Raw genomic sequence first — 17,182 nt, forward strand, 5'->3', positions numbered from 1 at the left:
ACATATAGTCTACTCCTTTATCTAAAGACATAATTCAAATATGTATTACTTTAATATGAAGCCCTGGCATCTTCTGGTCATTGAAATAAATGTTTAAAGAAGAAACAACATTTTTTTTTTCTATATTCTGGATGGGAAAAAAAGATAATAGTATTTGGAATTCTTAAGTATCTAATTTTTATTATGATTAGAAATGTTTTCAGAAAATTTGATTGTGTTTGAAATCCAGACAATCTGATTGTGCTTAAATTATGGAAGAAACTTAATTTTTCCATGGCAGACCATCATGTACTGAAATAGTTTTTCCTCTCGAACATAATGTATCAATATTTTTCAACTGGAATAAAGTACCAATTCTTATTTATGCCTTAGTCCTTGATATAGTTAAAACTAGTATAAGCCATTTTAATTTTTTTAAGGCAGCAGTCAGTAAATGCATTGAGACACAGCAAAAATGCCCAACCAGAAATTAATTTTTGAATCCACAGATTCAACAACAACAAAATCACACATATATATGGCTCTACTATTAAAAAAAGAGAAATGCAGAAAAGTATGTTATAGTAACTAACCCAAAAGACCATAAACACTAAAGATTTCCTGGGTGACCATCTGTGATCCCTCTTTGACAATCTATTTGCTATGGATACAATAAAAAATGATGACTAAAACCTTTCTAGTAATAAAAAAACTATTTATTAATTCATTTGAAAAGTTAATTGCCTCCTCAGAGCAAGAAGTATAAGCTTTAAGTCTCCAACTATAAATTTTATCTTAAAATTAATAGAAAAATGAATTAATTTCAGAATAGCAACAGATAATTGCTTGAGAATTGGATTCAAATATTTTGCTTTTCTTGTAACCCATCATCCCCTGAAAATGGATCCACTTAAGTGTAAACAGGGGTAACATGGATACTTGAGGCACATCGTCTATAGAACACGGAAAAATAAGGCACATCACATCTAGACAGACTGTCACCAACCTCAGCTTCTAATATAATCTAAAATTGATAAATATATGTCTACGTTGCAGTATTTAGTGGTGAGTTACATTCTTAAGCCACACATTGAAAGTCATTAATTTAAAATTATATTACAAAATAGAGAACAAAGATATTCTTGAAAACAGAATACAGCAGATAAAAAATTAGAACTGAAAGAATTTAAGGATCATACAACCATAGATGAACTCAACAATCAGCCTTCTTTTACCATCTACCAACAAGTAGTCAAAACTCAGAGAAAATCAAACAAGTGGGTATTCTGACAACACCATAAATTCATGGTCAACTATTCTGACACTAAACTTTATGTGTTAATAGTAAGTTCACTCATTTTCCACAACAACTGCTTTGCTTTTCCTCATTCTTCAAATTTCCCACCTTAACTCTCTCCTCTCTGTCTTTTGATCTTGTCTCATATTCCACGAAGCAAATAGAAGCTGTCAGAAGACAGCTTTCTCATTTTTCCAGGACTAATTCTACACATCTACCTGTGTCTGCAATCTTTTCTGTCTACTGTCTCAAAGGATGACATTTCCTACCAGTCGAAGGCCAATTCCCAATATGAGTTCAATTCCTCCTTCCTTTTACTTTTTCCCCAAAGATTTTATATATTAACCAAAGATTATATAAAATTAATATTTATATATTCATATATGAAATATATTTTAATATATAATTTACATATTATAAAGATTGACATATTATTTAACATATTATTAAATTACACATTAATTTATATATAATATATATTTTCCAAAGAATATATATATTAACCGAAGATAATTTCTCCTTTCTCTGTTGCATTATCCCCCATTTCTATGGAGTCATTCCCATTGGTATACAAAATGCTCTAATACCTCCATAACCAAACCAAACCAAACCAAACAGAACCTCTCTCCTATTGTCACATTTCCCTCTAGGTACTATGTCCCCCAATTTCTCACTTCACATTCATTATTCTCCCCACTGTAGACAACTTCCAACTCCTCTACACCTTGGCAACTCTCATCACACATCACTAATGATATCCATATTACCAAATCCAATGGACAGTTTTGAATCCATACCTTATTTACCTCTCAGCAACAACAACTAAAAGTGATGACAGTCCCTTAATGAGTCACCTTCCTGTCTCTACAAGCCTGGTTTCCTCCTACTGCTCAGACTGCTCATTCTAAGTCTTTGCTTTTTCCTCTCCCTCTACTGGATATCCAAATTGTTGGATTTCCTTGGGTATGAGTTTTAGGACCCTATTTTTCCACTCTTTCCTTATATAATTTCATCTATTAACAATGCTTTTAAGTATTATCTATGTACTGACAACTCCCAGATTTTTATTCTTGGCACTGACCTCTTCTGGAAGCTCCAATCTGAAATAATTGAAACTTCTACTAGTATATTTCAGAAGTACCTCAAACTGAACATGATTAAAACTAATCTTTTGCTTTCCACATCCAGAGATGTGCACTTTTACCCCTTTCTTTCCAACTTCAATAAGTGGCACTGTTACCCAGCTGAGTGCTCAAAACAGAAATATGGGTACCATACTGAAACCCTTCATCTTCTTTATTTCCCATATCAAATCCATCAGAAAGTGCTGGCAGGCTAAATTCTCAAAGTTACGTTATTCCATGTGATTATTTCCAATTCCACTGCCATCCCCCTATTCCCAGTTAACTTTATCACCTGAGTAGATAACTGCAATGGTCTCCCTGTTTCTTCTTTCTTCATTCAGCTACTCTCTACTCAGCATCCAGAACTATCTTTTCAAAATACAGATTCCATGATGCCACTCCCCTGCTTAATAAGTCCCAAAGGCATACTACTGTACTCCAAATAAAATCTAGACTCCTTTTGGATGTGCCGGTTGAATCCTTTTTAGTCACATCTCCATTACCCTTATTCCATCCAGGCCACGGGTTTTTCTCTGTTAGGATCTCTTTATATGTTAGGGCCTTGTACATACTATTTTCTCTGCCCTGAATGGTCTATTTTAGACCTTTCTTGCGGTTAGTTGTTTCTTATCCTATAGTTTTATTTTAAATGACTTCTTCAGTGAAGCCTATCTTGACCACTATTGAAACAGACCACTTTCCAAATGTATCATGAGTCTATTCCATTTGGAACAAGTAAATTATCATTCTCTTCTAGGTCATTAGTATTTACTAGCAATATATTAATAGGTCATGGTATCCTAAAAGAGCCATGTCTTCTCATTAGCCATATGAAGCTTAAAATTAGTAAGATGGCTCTTGGATAACCACTGCTTTATAAATGCTAGGTTTTTTATTGTCTTTATGCAAATTAGTAGACATGAAAATATTTCATTTCATATTTATTAAAAGTTCAGAAATTTATTTAAAATTCTGGAGGGCAGTGCAAAATTATAATAAAAACAATTCCTTTATAAGTTTTCACTAACTTCCTACAAAATATGCCAAATTTAACCATGGCTTAATCTGCTTTATATGTTTGAAAATCACATTATGATAGCTAACTTAAAAATCTCATGACTATTACTTAACAGAAGATGATTTTGAGCCACAGTTAAGGTCTCTTCTAGTCGTCAAAAGGACAAAGAATGAATGGTGGAACAGGAAGAATGAGAAGGTAAGATGGTGGGGAGGGGAGCAAGGGGGCAGTGATACTCTTCAGGAAAACGGGCAAAAAGTTGTAGAGGTGGGAGACAAGGTTCAAGGTGATATGTGCACACTTGTTACAAATAATCTAAAGTAAAATTGTAAGAGCTTTGAGCCATGAAAGCATTAAAGGGAGAAACTGAGTGTGGGTGACCTTCTGAAGGAAGAGAAAGCAAGCAGTAGAAAAGAGATGTCTGGAGCTAAGTGGTTTCTCCAGGGGATCTTCTAGCCTAGGTTTACTTTTTGGAGGAAAAAGGAGGCACATCTTTAGGTAGGGACCCAGAGATGTGGATTTCAGCAGGTTACAAACATTACTATTCTTAAATCACGTATTCCCAACCAGCAGGAGTCTCAATGCGTTTTCTCATGTCAATGATGCTCACTGTCTTCAACTACACAACTAGACATGTAATTGCCCAAGTAACACGTCACAGGTGGATAAAATAAATGTGGCATCATACATAGCAATATAATATTGTGGTTGTTTTATGTTGCAAAAGCACTAGGGAAAAAATTTCACTAATCTGGGAACTCAAAATGACAGTTCAAGAGTAGAATTTGGCCATATAAATGAGGAGAAATACAGAATTCTAGGCCCATTTATTAGCTACTTAAGTCTACTAGATCAGTGAAGACTATACTGTTAACACCAGTGCCACCAGCCTAATAACTGTATTTGAGATTAGATCAACTGCTTTCCAGATCTTTCTAGACATATGCCCAGACTATTATAACTATTTTATTAAACAAGCAATAAACAGCACTAAAATCAATTAAGTACACCTAATAGCTATGCTAACTACTCATTTTGATCACAGGAAAATAAACCTAGTAATACTTCTGAAAAGAGTGCCATTGGAGCTACTCTTAAAAGATTTTAGGTGGAGGCTTCTGCGATACTGTCCCATTCTGGCGGAGTTAGTAGCTCCTTCACCTAACCTCACAGAGCATGCCGGACCTCTAAGAAGACATTTCTCTCATTATATTAAAATGATCCATTATATGATATATCTGTCACCACTCCAACTCATTTCCTCACCCTGACCCCCGACTGAAAGAATAACATAAGGGACCATGTTGTACTGGTTTTTGTGTTTCCAGTTCCTGATAAAAGAGATTCCAAAAGGATGTTTGTAGAATGGGTTGGTTATGTAACTTTTGAAACCTTTTAAAGCCAATTTAGGTAGCATAATCTACCAGAAAGCTTATTATCAAAAGATGGGGTTTTAATTCTAGTTTTATCATTTAATCTATGAGCTTGGGCAAGCCACTTCATTTCTGTTTCTCACTTCCTTGGCCTACAAAAATGTGGGTATAATCTGTTATGCCTTCTTTTTAGAGATGACAGGATAAGTGAATTAACCCGTATGAAATCTTATGAGCTCTTCTGAACAAGGGCAACATAAAAATCTAAATTTTGCTTCCTTTTTGTTTATACTTTATTTTCTGCAGCATATAATTATCAACTGAGGGATAATTTAAGTTCTTTTGAGAGAAAATCATAAAACCAGAAATCAAAAGATCTATCACAACAGAAGTTTTAGATTCTATAATAAAAAAATCAAATTATTCAAAACAGAATAAGTGGTTTCATCTCTTGAGGATGCTCTGAGTTCAGAGAGTTTATGGACAACATTAGATTACATACAATACTAGTATTCAAATTTAAAATGAAACCATAAACACTTTCAGAGAGTACATGGCTTGCTAAAAGGTAAATGGGGAACAATAAATAAACTTTGAAGAGCTATGAAGAAAAGATTGTAAGAATATAAGGAGTCTTCATAATAGAACACATTCCATTTATTAGGTAAAGTTGAAAAAAAATTTCCTTGTAAAGTACATTGTGTTTTAACTATTTTTGTTATTTATGATTAACATTAACATTAATGGGATATCTTCATCTTTCCTCTCACACAGACTCAAAAAATTCATAGCATCTCTTAGAAGCTAACTTCAAAATGACATTTCAGTATTAAAAGGGGCTCCCCGATTCCCCATCTGTCCTCCCAAATGTGTTCAAGTACATAAAAAAAGAAACAGGATATTATCAATTCACCCAAGTTTTGAAGCACTATCATCCTGATCTGATCAAGGTGTAAATTTCCACCTGAAGCGTGGCAGGAAATGTCTGATTTCTTTCTGCTTAGGAAGCCATTTTATCAGCATAGGCGGTATTAAATAACAAAGCAGGGGCACGCAGCCCTACTAGCTTGGGCCTTAGCCTCTGTAACAGATCTCAGAGATAAGACACAAGGAGACACCTTTTGAGGTCATTTACTCATAGATGAAAAATTTTAGTGTTAAGTTTTAGATGAACAATCAAATGACTTACATACAAGGCATTACCCCTAAAACCGCTTACTTCTTTTAATCTGATTCTGTATCTCACGCCCATTTTGACATTTTATTTATTGAAAACTGTGGTCAGGAACCTAATAAACAAAAGCTATCCCTACATGCAGGTTTCAGGTTGGTCTGCATCAAAGAGAACGCGTTATTACTAATGTAATATGACAGTGCTGCTTTGCTGCAAGTGACGACGGACTTTTAAGAACTGGCACTGCCCAAAAGTAAACCAGTGTCCTAAAAGAATATTTCTTCTTTATGAGGTAACTTTTTTTAACCTTAAAGATTTATATTATAGTGGTGTATGCCATTGACTATTAGCTTTTAATTGCTTCTACCTGGTAATGTCTGTAATTAGTATACTATGCCGATTCTGTCCTTGAGATGTGATTTTATAAATTTGTTAAAGATAAATTAAAAGAGCCTTTGAGCAGTGCTCCTGTGGTAAGCAATGGCTAAGATGGGTTGGGGAGTCCTCTCCTATTTCACTCGATCCAAAAAACGTTACTGTTTCTTTAAGTATAAGGACCTCTAATTATACCCCAAATTAGAGGAACTAATTTAGGTTCATCCTGAGTGACAAACTGTACTTTCTTATAAAGTCTCTTGAATTTAGACATTGGGGAGATTTTATTCTCCAATAAAGAGATAGGGTTATTAGAGAATTATTTATTAGAGAATAAAGAGATAGGGTTATTAGAGAATGGACAGTCTATTTAAAGATTTCTCTGCTAATTTTCTTAAGTTGCAACAGTCAATTCTATTCATTCGCATTTGTACAGTCTGTTTAGTCATAGAATTTTAAAGCATTATTAGACAATAATACTAAGTCTTAATACTATAAAAACAAAGTTACAAAGGAAAGACATTAATAATTTGGTTTAAAACTTCAGATCTATTTGTTGTTATAAGAAAATAGTCTAATAACATGAGCCAAGATGGTGAACTACAGTTTATTTTTTAATTTTTACTCTGCATACAACTTAACATTCAAAATAGGTTATCTGAAAAAATAAATCATAAGAGTGTCACAGATTTCTTTTTGGAATCATTAAAATTGTATTATAAATATATTATTGTATCTAATATTTTTATAGAACTTTTTTCATCTCCAGTCAATCAACAAATGTTAAATTTAACACCTACAAAAACGAATGTGCTTAACGTATCAAGTTTTCCCATCCCTAGCATCTACATATGGCTTCATAAATTATGTATATATGTAAATGATGAGTACATAACCTGCTATTTTAAGTATGTTATATAGTTGGCATAGATTCAGTTCAATCTCTAATTACTAACTCTAAAGTGTTAGGTAATAATTAATGTCTGTAACAGTAAGATTTTGAATCATTGAAAGTAATATAATCCAAACTTTGTTGATGCTTCTTAGTCTTTAAACTTTGAGAAACTAAACATGGCAGGGTCATTCTTTACTTTAGAGTCTATAGATTCATGATGAATAGGGACAGAATGGGGGTGTCATATATACAGGAACATTTTTTACTCTTAGAGAAACAAACTATCTTTAAAAATTAACAATAATGTAACATTATATTTACTAACTCAACAAGTCACAAGCAAACAAACTTCAATTCCATAGCGCTGGCCACTTAATGACAGGAGGAGATGACAAGGGAACTTCGGAAAGAGGAAGAATAGGAAAAAGAAATAAAGAAGCCAGGAGGAAGGGAGAGAGAGAGATAAAAGGAGATAGGAGGAGGGACGGAGAAAACTAGAAAGATGATAAATAAGAGAAACAGAAATCATTTCTTTAAAACCTAATGTTTACTTATTAAATTATTCATCATGTCTCCTTGAGAAAGACTCCATTTAGTTCTAAAACAGGAGAGTGATTGAAACTTTGAAGGATTAAAGTGTTTCTATTCTTAGCTCTAAAGCTCACATGTTATCGTATCTCAAGTCCTAGTCTGGTTTTAAGATAAGAGAAAACAAGAGTTTTATCTATGAGAGAAAGATGTGTCTATATACATGAGTATTTAAGGAAACAAAAGAAAGGGTTAAAAATACTTTTAAAAATTAGATCAAAGTATTGTAAAAACTAAGTTAAACAAGTCTGCCTTCTTCCCTTTTTTCCTGAGCCACACACAAATAATAATAAATGTCTTAGAAACAGAGCCTTATGCAATCTGAAGTAAATTGATTATATTTATGACATGAAAGCTAAGATACTTCTTCAGAAAAACAATCCTTATTCAAAATAAGTAAAATGAAAGTACTAAAACAGACACTTAACTAACTGCACTATTACAGAATTACTCCACAGAAATGATTTTATAGCTTTTCTTTGACTTCTTAAGATAAGTAGTATACTTGCTTAGGACACATTCTTCCCTCTCAGACATGAGAGCTCTGCATTCTTCAAAACATTTGGTCCAGATAATCAAATGTCTGTGTTTAGTTTCCACAGTGAAAGTTCCTCACAGATTTTAAATATGATAGCTCTGCTCTGATTATCTAATTAGTTAAACATCTTAACTTTTTAATCTGACTGTAAAAATTAGAATATTTTATTAGAATATATTTAAGCAATATTTACATTTACTTATCTCCAGCTCTAAGACTTAAGACAATAAAATATTTCACCCATAAAATATTCTTGCTAATGTTTAAATTATCATAATTATCAATATTGCTTGATGAGAAGAAAAGAGAACAAAAATAATAAGCAAAAGCGAAAGTTTATTTTATAAATAAGCCAAGATTGAAATTTAAAATTTTACTACTTTCATTTCATGTGTTTGGAATTTCTGTTCATTTCCTTAAAAAATCAATTTAATAATTATGTAGGACCCATAATTATCTAACAGTACTGGCAAATAGCAAAATCACTCTTCATCAGTTTTTATTTAATAAGCATTATATAATCTAAGATAGTATTTGATAACTGCAAATCATGAAATTAGTCATAAAATCAATTTAGTGGGTTGTGATTAGCATTAAAAAAAGAAACTGAATAGAAAGTAACAATGTGTACAAGAATGCTGCATTCTGAAATTTCTGTTTCAGTATCATTTATATTCACAAGTGTATTTTTTGTTTCTTTGTGCTTTAAAATGTATTTTAATACAAAATACCATGAGTAAGTAAATAAATGATATTATTTCTGTAATAACAATATTAGGAAACAAATGATTTACTGTGGGAGTCCTGACAGTATTATTAACATTTTCTGTATAACTATCACAGATTTATATATTAATGTACCTAGTGTTCCTGTATGTTTGCTGTCTCCACTTTGCACACTTCTGACCATAATGGTCACAGTTACCAGACTGCCAAGCTAGGCTAAGCATGATTTTGTAAAGGAAACAATAACTAAGGTTAAAGCCTAAACATTTCCTATTTATGTACTCTTACCTGTTGGTAATCCTTTTCCTCTCAATCGGTCTCGAATAGCCTGGCTTCGATCAGGTTTTTGTTCACTGTTACGGGAAAGCTGATCCGTCTGTACAAGGGTAACCAAAAGTCAAGTTTGACAAAAGAATCTCTCTTTTGTTTTCATGGAAATTACCTACAGAATGACACTAGTTAGATATTTGTGAAGTGTGTAACATTCAAGTAAAAACATTCTACGTTTGCTATTATTAATACATACTCCTTGGATAAGGTCTGTCCAATTCATCCTCAAAAAATAAAAGGTAAGAAACAGTTATCAAAGAGTAATCTGCTAACTAGGGCCAAAGTAGTTAAAATAAAGTAGTTAAAATGAGTTCCATTTAAAAACAGCAAACTTCAAGTGTTCTTTTTTTCTAAACTGATAACTATATTCATCTCTCAGGTTTGATTGTAATTTTAAAACCATGCTAATTCTGATATAATAAAGCTTTCTCCTGATTGTAACTATGCATTGAGAGTACTGATTTAAATTATTTTCAAAAGTAATTTTCTAGACTTTGCCTGCCAGAAATTATATTTGAGAAATGCTTTAAACTAAATGGACATACTGAAGGATGACAAATTTAAATCAATTTTGAGACTTATTTAGAACAAAATGTTTAAGTAGTCTTAAACTTTAATTACTTAAACTGAGGGTCCTTGTTTAATATAGCACGTCAAATTAGGTCAAATTCCACATTACAAGGGGTGAAATGTTAGACAGAATACTGAGTTTATTCAAATGATCAATTTGAGTAGAAACTTTAAGAAATAAGTGGAAGAAGAGAAAACGGTGAGGAGAAATTACTTAAATCTGGCACCATAAGCAAGCATACATATCTGCTTGCACACATACACGTTTTAATATTCCTCCATTTGTGAAACTTGTGTAAGTATGAATTAAAAATCCATTTAAGATAGTATATTCAAGGTATTATGCTTCCTAGTAAGAAGACCTAAATGGAAATATTTCTGAAATGATGCCATCATTTAAATTACATAAATGATATTAATCTAGACTGTACTATATTGTCAGTAAGTGAAGAGATACTATCCCGTATCTTTGAGAATTCCTGCGTTGACACTATTAGTAATAATAGCTGTCATTTATTGAGTGATTACTATAAGGCAGGCACTACCTTAAGTGCTTACATATTTTACATTATTTAATCTTGAAAAAGCCTCATGTGGCATATATTATTATTATCCTTATATTACAATAAAGGGAGAAATAGTAAGAAAACTCTAAGGACCTTGAAGAAGCTTACCAACATTGAAATAATTATCTTCACCAGCGTTAAGTAACGTGGGTGGTACAATTCCTATTTTACAGATAAGTAAAACTGAAGTCAAAGATGTTAAACATTAAACAGTGGAAGAACCAGGACAAGTAAGCTGGCCTGCTGACTTTTACTCTATGCTAATTAATTTTAAGGAAGTAGGATTACGGTCCCTTGCAATGGATTTCACACTGAGTGAAAGACTAACGCATTCTGTCAGCTACTGCAGGCAACAGCAGCTTCAGAGAAGCAGAGGGGCTAACGGCACAGACTTTGGTGTCACAGAGATCCAGATTCCAGTCATGTCTCTGCCATTTACCATGTGTGTGATCATGGGCAAGTTATTTAATCATTCTGAGCTTCATAATCTCATCTTCATTTTAGAGACACTCTCTTTTAACCTGCGGTTGTTATGATGAATAAATGTGAAAAAGCACATAGGTCACACAGTGCAGTGCCTGGCACAAAGTAAACACTTAAAAAATAGTAGCTGTCAGAGTTACTTCTGTCCAATGATGTTCAAGAGACTAGTAAGAGCAATGGAAAGATGAGAGGAGCATTATTATTTGTTCTTAGAAACCTGCCCCTAGAAAGGTGGGCTTTCTATATGCCAATTCAAGTTGACCTTTCTGTTCATCCTCCCACTAAACAACCCCTCAGCATACCCCACGTCAAACTTTTTACTGTTCCTCAAACATCCTGCTCTTTCCCATTTCACAGCATTTCTCCAAGTTTACTTCCCTCTACCTGGATTACTCTTTCTATGTCGGCTGCAGGATCTAGTTCAAAGTTTTATTTTGCAATATGGTCATTACTTGTATTCTTTCTCCTCAAACTCTCATTGCTTTTAACGATTTTACTGCTACCTTTCATACCTTTCTTTGCATTTTTTAATTAAGCACATGGTTGCAGAACTTTAAATATGAGCTCTTAGAAGACAGAGCAAATATTTTATTTAAATTTATATCTCCTACAGTGTTAGCACAGGTTACAATGTAGATGAGCAATAAAAAGTTACTGTAATAAACAGAACTAAATACTAAACTTAAAGGGATGGAGACCTCTTATCTAATTTAGGCAATTACTGGATGGATAATAGAATTTCACAGAGGAGTATTTCTTCATGGAAAGACCAAAGAAAAAAATATTTCCAGCAATTTTACTATAGCAGTAAAATCAGCAAACAGGACCAAAGTCTTAGAGGAAGTATGATGTAATAAGATTCTTGCACTGACAGATAGCTTTGTGAGTCTCAACTTCTTCATTCATAAAGTGAAGGAGTTAGTATACAGATCAACATTTCTCAAAGGGAGTTTTACATAACATTAGTATTATGGGAAGATCTGTGAAAAAAGGCCCAAATAAGTTTGAGAAATGTTTCACCTGCATGCCTATCCCTCTTGAAGGTTAGTAACACAATGCAGTGTAAGGCTCTAAGAAGTCGTGCAGTGAAAATGTATTTAATTTCCCTTAAGTAGTTTTCCCTCATGTTTATTTGATCATAAGGATTTTTTTAAACAAAAGATATTTGAAAATATGCAGGAAACTTCGGCCTAATAGTTTTCATAGGTCTTTAGTGGCTTTACCTTTATTCAAAAGAAAAATCACATGTAGGAATATAAACAAATAAATCAAACAGAATTGGAGCAGCTCTAATTAAAGAGGGAAAATAAGCAGCCAAGAACCGCCTTCACTCACTCAGCCTCTACTACCTGCACTTCCTGTCACTCCAAAACCACAAGGGGCTCCACGGGGTGCATTTTACAAACCACTCGCCTAGAAGACTAGAGGAGTCTGTTTCGTGGAACTTGGATATACCTCTGTCAGCCATATGACATCCTGGGTAAGATGGCAGAACCAAACCCCTAGGAATGAGGACTTAAGAGGAAGCCAGCAAGAATCCTGCATGACAGTGGCAAATCCACAGTCCACACAAAGCAGAGGGACTCAGGCACGATACCCGAAAGGGTAAGAAGCAGAAAAAGTTTAGATCTAGACCACATATCAAAAAACCAAGGAGTACCCAAACTAGAGCAAATACGATGTTATATAACTTAAGGAGTGCAGAGGTGGGGCTATTAGATACACAGTTTGTTATTCCTGGGATGCTTCATATCCAAGACAAGAGGAAAATGGAGGAGTCCTGGTCTTTCGGCAATCTAGCATGCTTCCCCTTTATATACCAGGTGTCAATGTCTGAGGAAGGTGGGGAGGGTCCAGACTAACAAATGGGTAAGAAAGAGGTATAAAGCAATAGAAAGTGAATTTAAGTAATTCTGAAACCCATTCTGCATGTCCATACGATTTTCACAACAGATAGAACCACTTACTGAGAGCTCCATGAAAAGATGTAAGAAAAGAGGCAAGAAGACATTCTCAGCTCTAACATGCTGTGATTCTCTGATACTTGCCAGAATAAAGTTCTTTAATTAAAAAAAAAAAAAGGACTAACTCTCATAAAATCTAGGAGACTAAATTATTGCACTGGGCTTCTAAATTTTAAGTACTGTTTCAAATAAGCAATTAACATTAGAACATGAAATTCCATCTCCTGCTCCTAGTCTTAACTGAGAAAATGCCAGCCATATAGCATCTTTAAAGAAAATTTTGTGAAATGCTACTAAATTTTAAAATATGACTATATGCACTATCAGAATTGTAGCTTACCCCGGAAAGATTTCCCAGAACCAGTTTTACCAACTGTTTCACGTAGGAAAATGAAGGTGCACAATTGCTATTCCTGATGTGGGCACTGCAAGCATCCAGGACAGTCCGAACAGAAACCCGGGCAGTAAATAACATCCTCGCACATTCCAAGCAGTATGCTGTTGAGATGATCTCCAAGCTTAATAGGCTGAATACAAAGCAAGAAAAGGTCATGTTGATAAAGTGTGAGTAAATCTAACTAACATGAGATAAGCTATTCCAAGAGTCACACAAACCACACCCAACATATTTCAAATTCAAATGAATTCCTGATCTAGTAGCATATATATTTTTACTGCATTTTATCTTTTCATAATCCAAAAAAACTATTAGCAGAAGATGGTTAACATCTATCTTTCCCAGATAAGAAGTATTATAAAAAAACTCTGGGTTTTTTGTTATGATAAAGAAATGGAATTTTTTTTGGTTATTCAAGTATTTTAGTAAGCAGTTTATATATATACATTATTTTGAGGAATTAAATAATTTCCTAACATTCCGTAAACAATATGTTTGATATAACTTGACACTCTCATGATAAATTAGAAGAGATTTCAAATATTGCAATGACTCAAGGTTATTTAAATATAAGTTTTCATTATGCTGGTGAAACAAAAGCCAGATTGTGAGATCTTTTTTAAATTAGTTGACATAATTTATGGAATATTATATCTAAATATCCAATAAGCATACCAAGAAACGCAAATTTAAACCATAAAAAGAAGCCACTACAGACTCAATAGAATGGCTAAAAATAAAGAGATTGATAATATTGAAGTGGTGGTGAGGCAGAGAGCATTGCTGATGGGAGTCTGCACTGGTACATCCACTTTGGTTTAAAAATACACTTTCCCTGTGAGTCTTCCCTTCCACTTCTCATCCATTTGGGTATTATGCCATCCTTTAGAGCTCATCTTAGATGCAACGTCCTTTAATAAACCTATCCTAACACTCCAAGTCTAGCTAGAGGCTCCTACTCTGGTTTTTCATAGCATCCTCCATTTTCCCCAACACAGAATTCTTCACAATGCAGTGTAATTGGTTATTTAGTTGTCTGATTCCATGAATGGATTCTACAGGCCTGGGACATTATATTCCTAGTGTCTGGTATTAAAGTCTGACATAAGGTAGGTGCTTAGTAAATATTTCTGGGTTAATATTAAATATTTCCCAAAAATGATTATGATTTCTGATAGTAAAATAGAAGTAAAAGTTTATACTTCCCTTCCAATTTATACATTACAAATGTATGACTTCATTTTCAGTTACCACAAAAGAGAAAGTATTAATTATAGGCTGTGATTACATTTTACGTGTGAGTTAAGTTTGTATAGAATATGACACCAATATTTCCAGCAATAATTTAGCTTTCTCACTGACATTTGTAGAACTGAAACTGAGGACAGAAAGTAAATACACAGTATTTTTCATGATATAAAATGAAACCAAACCAAGTTGAAGACTATCATTCATCTTTCATGGATCTTAATATGGCTGAATTTTAGAATAAAAGCCTAAAATGCTTATTGCTTCTTAATTTGATAAACACACACATACTCCTCGTTATTTTTGTTTTGAGTTCTAAATGGCTAAAATAAAACTTAATTCTGTATGCTATATCTTTGATGAACTAGAGTTATTTTTAAATCTTTGATTATTATTTACTACTGTTGATGTACTACTTTTTGATTACATATTTATTACCATGTTTATATTGTGTCTTCAGGAAGCAGTTACTTTAGAAAATAAAGACTAGAAGCAGCCTAGTGATCACCAGAGCCTAAGACCCCATAAAGCTTTACCTTAGTATGTGTCTGCTGCCGCAGGGGCAGGGAAGTATGATTTTGAAGTGACAAAAGAACAAAGTAATGAAGTATAAACTCTACAGAGATATAGAGCTACTATGCCTACAGTTTTTGCATCAAGAAAGGTTATCACTTTCTGTTCAAGAATGAATCACCATAGACATTTACAATCCCTCTTTATCAGTCATTAACTTTGAAGAAACAAAGTGGACTCTCACTTCTCTTGCTATAATTTTGAAGAGGCTACTACACCGCACAGACTGAATAGTTGAGACACGGGCACTGACTGCTATAATTCTAAAAATAGTAAAAGAAAAATAATTCCTTTAGTATTTTATTATTATCTCATTCTGAGAGTGTAACATTATTAATGTGAACAACCAGTATAGAAATGCTGGTGTGCCTGACAACACACTGTAAAACACATATAAATACATGGAAGAGCTTTTGAAAGGGTGGAAAGTTGTACAGATGTGATGACTTGACTTACTTGGCTTTGAGGTACTTCATGATCAGCTCCCCAATACAATGTCATTCCAAGAGAATAAATATGGATCTAGGAACAGAATTTTTAAAAAATCATTTTATGGTAAAAATTTAATTTAGCAAGTACTATATATTCATAACTTTTTCCTCCAAAGATAGTATAACAAATGATTTGAGAAGATTATCATTTCATATTTTGCATAAATGTATGTGAGAACTTAAAACAGAAAATAAGACTGGAAATTATCAGAACAGACTTTCCCCCCCATCACTATGGGTAATCATTTTTGCTAACAGTATAAAAAATGTTTTTTAAATGTGAGGCCTTTTGAAAATGTGTTCACATGTGCGGTTCTTTGAAGTCCAGCCCGTCACTATGAGTAATCATTTTTATTATTTTATTTATTTTAAAGCTTCCATATGCAAACTCAAGCAAATATGTATAATCTTATTTGCTCCTTCTTTTACAAAAGGTAAGAACTTTAAAAAATTACTCGGCAATTTGCAGTTTTAATTTAACAAGAGAGGTATTTCCATGCCAGTGCTTAGATAAGATTTCATTCTTTTTACTTCTGAATAGAACTCCATTTTGTGACTACAGCATTGTTTATTTAACCAGTCTGTTATTAATGGGCAATTAGAATTTTACTAAACTTTTGCTATTATAAATAATGTGTTAGCAAACAGCCTTGTTGATAATGTCATTTAGCACAAGCAGGTACTCCTCTTTAATTGACTCCCTGAGGTCATGGTTAAAAGAGTAAATCACCTGTAGTTTTGATACATTTTCTTAGATTCTTCCCCACAGAAGTTGTATCATTTTGCATTTCTACCAGCAAGGTATGAGAGGTTTTTTCACAAGATTTATCCACAGAATGTGTTATGAAGTTTTGGATTTTTGCCAAACTGAGAGAAAAAACAAATCTCTTTGCAGTTTTGACTAGCATTTTTCTTATTAAGAATGGACAGGGTAGTAGATGGAGAAAAGGGTCAGAAAAGATTCCTTTTTCATTGTTTGTTTGCTTCTTAAATATTGGAAAAATGACAACATATTTTATGCTGGTAGGAATGATCCAACAGGGAAAAGTGGAAATGCAGGGGAGACAGGAGACGGTTGACAGAACACTTGAGTAGGTGGGAGGAGATGATAGCTACTGCACAAATGAAGCAGTTGGCTTTACAGAAGCACAGACAGTTCTGAAGTAAGGAAGCAAAGAATATGAAAATTTATGTGGATAATCTAGCTGTGGACTCCTGGGAGAAGTCTTTCCTGATTGCTTCTATTTTTTTAACCCTGTGAAACAGGAAGCAAGATGATCAGATGAAAGTAAGGAGAGTTACTCCTCGTAAGTAATCATTTTCCATTTTTCCTCCTGTTAAGAGAGATTGAGAGCTAGACTTCTAGCCCATCTCTACTAATGCTGCATAATCTTACCATGTACATTTTTTGCACCAGTCTTACTCCAGTGTCATCTTATTTTCTTGTCCTTATTTTTATTTTGCTCTTAATTT

General features: G+C 33.4%; 1 protein-coding gene across 1 annotated transcript in view; it reads right to left on the minus strand.

Moving 5' to 3' along the window:
- Nucleotides 1–17,182, minus strand: part of PTPN13 (protein tyrosine phosphatase non-receptor type 13) — a 179,683-nt gene that overhangs the window by 95,552 nt on the left and 66,949 nt on the right. Inside the window, 4 exon segments of the mRNA XM_014563749.2 lie at nucleotides 9,376–9,463; nucleotides 13,341–13,463; nucleotides 13,465–13,527; nucleotides 15,675–15,740. Coding sequence (XP_014419235.2) covers nucleotides 9,376–9,463; nucleotides 13,341–13,463; nucleotides 13,465–13,527; nucleotides 15,675–15,740 — 340 coding nt within the window.

This window comes from Camelus ferus, chromosome 2 (assembly GCF_009834535.1).
Source record: "Camelus ferus isolate YT-003-E chromosome 2, BCGSAC_Cfer_1.0, whole genome shotgun sequence".
NCBI classification, from domain to species: domain Eukaryota; kingdom Metazoa; phylum Chordata; class Mammalia; order Artiodactyla; family Camelidae; genus Camelus; species Camelus ferus.